Source organism: Erithacus rubecula (genome assembly GCF_903797595.1).
Source record: "Erithacus rubecula genome assembly, contig: scaffold_245_arrow_ctg1, whole genome shotgun sequence".
Lineage (NCBI taxonomy): Eukaryota > Metazoa > Chordata > Aves > Passeriformes > Muscicapidae > Erithacus > Erithacus rubecula.
Window position 1 is genome coordinate 30795 of NW_027636077.1, and position 5115 is coordinate 35909.

Genomic DNA, 5115 nt, shown 5'->3' on the forward strand with positions numbered 1-5115 from the left:
TTGCAGCATGGGCAGGGGCTCCCTGGGCTCTGCTGCCACTGCCAGAGCCTGGCAGGGACCTCAGCCCTGTGGGTGTCACCCTGCCCTCCCCCTGCCCGAGGTACCCCACGGCCAGAGGGATGGACACAGGGAGCTCTGGGCACAGGAGCTCATCCCAGCCTTGCATCCAGGGTGTCCCAGGAGATGTTAATCTGCAGAAACTCCAGCACCAGCTGAAGGTGTTTGTGCTCACCGGGTTTAAGTCCCCACACATGCACACATGATGTTCAGGGCTGTGGAATGTCCCTGCACTGCAAACACAGACTCCTGACCTGGTCATTTGATGTCCCTCCAGGCAGGGAAGAACAACCTCTGTGCCCTGGGGTGAGAGGGCACTGCTGGAAGCAGGACTGGCTTTTCAGGGACACTGCTGGGACAGCCCCACCCTGAACACTGCCACACTTTGGCTGTCACTGCTGTTCTCCTCTCCAGGGCGCTGTGTTGGGAACATCCTTGAGAGCAAACTGGGAAGGAGATTGAAGCTTTCAGGCCCTGCACTGGGGAGATGCCCTTGAATGATGGAAATGCTGTTGCAGAACCCAGCTCTGTCCCAGCAGTGTCCATGGCCTGTCCCTGCCTGCAGTGCCTGCAGTCACACAGCAGTACTGGGACTGAGCTAAAAGAACCAGGGGCCTTGAAAGGGGAGTGTGGAACGGAAGAAAAGGGAGGTTATGAAGCAGAAACCCTGGGTGTGCCTGGCAGTTAGGAGCACTGGGTTTCCCTTTTCACCCCAGCTCTGCACAGAGGCACCAACCTTGCAGCTCCAGAGAAGCCAAGGAAGAAAGATGACAGGCAAACACAGCAACACCAACTTCTTTATTTTGTGTAAGCACATATGTAGTACAACTCCAGGATTATATAGTCTATGGTTCACACTAGGAATGCAAATACTGAATTAAAAAAAGGTAAAGAGAAACATTTTTTTGTGAAAAAATTCTAAAAAGTGTCATACCTGTGCCAGCAAAAAAAAAAAAAACAAACAAAAAAACCACAGGACAGAGAGTGGGCATTAATGAGTAATATTATAATAGTGATACAGGAGAATGAGAGTTTATTTTGTCTGAGAAGCATTCATGATGATTTTCCTCAAGCCATCCTTGATCTCCTGGTTCCTCAGGCTATAGATGAGGGGGTTCAGGGCTGGAGGCACCACTGAGTACAGAACTGACAGGGACAGATCCAAGGATGGAGAGGAGATGGAGGGATGCTTCAGGTAGGCCAATGTGCCAGTGCTGATATACAGTGAGACAACAGCCAGGTGAGGGAGGCAGGTGGAAAAGGCTTTGTGCCATCCCTGCTCAGAGGGGATCCTCAGCACAGCCCTGAAGATCTGCACATAGGAGAAAACAATGAACACAAAACAGCCAAAACCTAAACAGGCACTAACAGCAATGAGCCCAAGTTCCCTGAAGTAGGATTTGGAGCAGGAGAGTTTGAGGATGTGTGGGATTTCACAGAAGAACTGGCCCAGGACGTTGCCCTTGCATAGGGGCAGGGAAAATGTATTGGCCGTGTGCAGCAGAGCAGTGAGAAAGCCACTGGCCCAGGCAGCTGCTGCCATGTGTGTAGAAGCTCTGCTGTCCAGGAGGGTCCCATAGTGCAGGGGTTTGCAGATGGACACGTAGCGGTCGTAGCACATGATGGTCAGGAGTGAATACTCTGCTGATATAAAGAAAACAAAAAAGAAAACCTGAGCAACACATCCTGAGTAGGAGATGTTCCTGGTGGCCCAGAGGCAATTGTGCATGGCTTTGGGCACAGTGGTGCAGATGCAGCCCAGGTCAGTGAGGGCCAGGTTGAGCAGGAAGAAGAACATGGGGGTGTGCAGGTGGTGGCCGCAGGCTACGGCGCTGATGATGAGGCCGTTGGCCAGGAGGGCAGCCAGGGAGATGCCCAGGAAGAGGCAGAAGTGCAGGAGCTGCAGCTGCCGCGTGTCTGCCAATGGCAGCAGGAGGAAGTGGCTGATGGAGCTGCTGTTGGACATTTCTTCACTCTGGCCATAGTGGACTCTTGAAAGAAAACATTGAGGAGCTGAGACCAACCTCTTTGATTCAATCCTTTGGGATTGTTTTAGGAATCCTCTCAAGACTATTTCTCTCCTTTTGTGGAAACTTCACTAAACACTTTAATTTTTGAGATCACGTTTGTGCTGCTGCTGAGTTAAGTGCCTCCTTTTCAGCGTTGCTCTGAGCCTGAACACTGGGGAGCCAAGTGGGAAAATAGGGCCCTCTGTGCCACAGTGCAATCAGACCTGCTGGTCCTACAAAGGTGCCCTCTGATCATTACATCTCCCTCTATTTATGGGTAATCACACTTAAAATGTTCTTGAAAATAAGGTGGACTTTTTTAAGACTCCTGTTTAAAAATAGTTTTTTTCTAATATCTCCTCATCACTACCATGCAACTGGATAGGGAGGGATATCTAAGGCTGCTCTGGCTCCCTGCTGCCTGCAGTTGTGCCTACTGGGAGCTGTTTATCTCCATCCAAGGCTTGTCCCTACCAGTGTTCCCTGAGCCCAGCCCAGCCCTGGGGGCTTAGCACTGCCCTGCAGACCCCTCCCAGCACAGGGCACTGCCCGGGGACATCTCCCTGCCAGCAGGGCCTGAAGGGCAGCTCACACAAACTGAGATGCTGCAAGCCAAGGTGCTGCTGCTGCTGTCTGTAGGCACAGGAAGGTGAGGAGGCACTTTGTGAGGGAGATGTGAGGCAGATCTGCTGATGCCCAGTGGGACAGTGCAGGAGTCTCAGTGACACAGACACACCTGACAGCCCCTTCTCCTTGCCTTGAGGAGAAAGCTGAGAGCAGCCCTGGCCATGCAGCACCATCTCCACAGCAGGAGGAATCTGCCCTGATGGGGGTGGCTCCTTCCTCCTCCAACTTCTCCCCACAGTGCATGGGGAGTTGCCAGGCAGGCTGAGAGCTGCCCCTGGCAGGTGGCACATGTCCTGGGCTGGCCAAGAGCCCTGAGGGCTGCAGGAGCTGCTCTGCAGGACAGCCCTGGGCAGCCCTGGCTGCAGCCCCAGCTTCAGCCCCTGCAGCCATCCCTGGCAGCAGGAGCCATCCTGCCCTGTCCCTCTGACAGTGCCCAGGACAGCCCGGCTCTGCAGCACATCCTCCTTATCCTCCTCCTGTGCTTCAGATAAACTGGGAGAGTCCTCCTGAGACATCCCCCAGGCTGTTGGCTGTGCTGGCTCCCGGAGATCCCTCCAGGAGCACAGGGGACATTGCCCTGCACCCACAGACTCACCATGTCCAGGGCTGTGCAGATGTTTCCCCAAGTGAAGTCTCAGCTCAGTGTCTTCCCAGACCTGATTGCCTTCAGCCTGTCTGTGCCTGGCTCCTGTCCCCTCAGTGCCTGCAGGCAGTGCCCTCAGCCCTGCTGGGCTGGGAGAGGAGCTGCTCCTCAGCAGAAATGACTTTTTGAAGCTTTTCCTGGTTGAGCCTGGGATCTGCCTCTGTGCCAGGAGATCAGCTCAGCTCAGCAGCACAGACACAGCACAAGGATTTTAATGACCCTCTCAGGGATTTGGTGCTGTTTACATCACAGTAAGTTCCTCAGTGTGTTAAAGAAACTTCTCAAGAGTTCAAAGTTAAATTGAAACACCATTTTTTCCTGAAGTTTTAATGGATTCTGCTGAGGGATATGTCTGTGAAAGTTGATCAAACTTTGCTTTTATCAGTGCCCCCATACCCTACTAACTATTTCTAGTGTGTCAAAATACAGGCTAAAGGACCAGCCTTAGAAATCTCCTTGCTTTGTCTAGTACTCATTATCTCCTCCTTCTTGTCTTATCCTGTTTCCACCCAAATCTCTCTCCACACAGCCTCATAGTCCTTTCCCAAGCTTTTTCCCACACACATGCCTGAGTTACAAGTATTGAACGTGATTTGCCACACACAAACTTTAGGATCTTAGGTTCAAAATCAGCTTGGTTAGGATGTCTCGATTTACACTGAGGGCATAGACCTTACCATCTCTCAGAGGAACAATAACAACGTTTTTCACAAATCTTGCACTGTAATAGTAACCATGCAGAGTGCCAACTTCTAGAAGCCCCAAAAACCTCATAACACCCACAAAAGCAAGCTATTCCTCTTCTCTCTTGAATGTTCAGACCCTCTTGTGCAGACTCTTCCCAGTCCAAATCTACCAACCTCCCTGCTGAAATTCGATATATTCCATTCAGTTAAAACCACAGAAGACACAGGGGAAAATTACCATTTTGCTGCAATTGTAAATTTTGTCACAAGGTGGCAATATTACTCTAAAATACACAATGACAAGTGGGGCAGGGGATCGGTTAAGCCCGAACACCGAGTGTTACAGGGATGGCTGTCCCCCTTAAACGCGAATTCCCCACACACAACCCGAATCCAAAAGTCAAAATCACTGCTGGGAAGGGTATTTCTTTATTAAGGGAGAAAGCATCCACCTCTTGTCAACACAGCACACAGTATACAGCAATTTTAAACGATCACCCAATCACTTTGTTCTTCTCCAGGCGTTTCAGTTGCCCAAAACGAAAACACAGATCCAAGCTCCCGCTCGCTTCTTCCTAAGTACATCTCACCAATCGCACAAACAGTCATTCACAGAGGCAGGACCCAATCAAAATAATGATTAAAACAGCAGCAATAAACAAGGATTTGACCAGTTCACCCAAAGAACTGCTGGTGGATCTCCCTGACAGAACAAACCCTTTCTGTGGCCACTGCACCCTCCCGATGATTGCAAGCAATACTGCCCAGGCTTGAGCTGAGCACGGAACGTCTTCTGCGTCTTGTCAGCTGCCTTTTAGCCATGTGTAGGCCTGACAGGCATACACATAATTTTAAACGTACAATTTTGTCTGCAGTCCAGCAGCATGTCTTGTCTGTTCCCATGATGAGCAGCTGGGGACCGGAGGTCCCTCTAGGAAGGTCCCAGAGACATCCATAGCTCAGGTTGCTCTTGCAGCCAGAGTTTCTCATGGCAAACTCGCCAACTGATAGAGAAAACAGGACTCTCCAACCAGTTTAAGTTAGAAAGTAGCATATTTATTACAATGCTAGGTAAGCCCAGGAGAAATCTCCC

General features: G+C 50.9%; 1 protein-coding gene across 1 annotated transcript; it reads right to left on the reverse strand.

Moving 5' to 3' along the window:
• Positions 1-1090: 1090 nt before the first annotated feature.
• On the reverse strand, positions 1091-3459 carry LOC306815831 (olfactory receptor 14J1-like; the record flags this gene model as incomplete). The annotated part of the gene is made up of 2 exons (XM_079332358.1): positions 3289-3459; positions 1091-2046 (listed from the first exon to the last, which is right to left on the reverse strand). Exon 2 carries the CDS (start codon positions 2021-2023, stop codon positions 1091-1093), a length of 933 nt encoding a protein of 310 aa, XP_079188484.1. The 5' UTR covers positions 2024-2046; positions 3289-3459.
• Positions 3460-5115: the final 1656 nt, after the last annotated feature.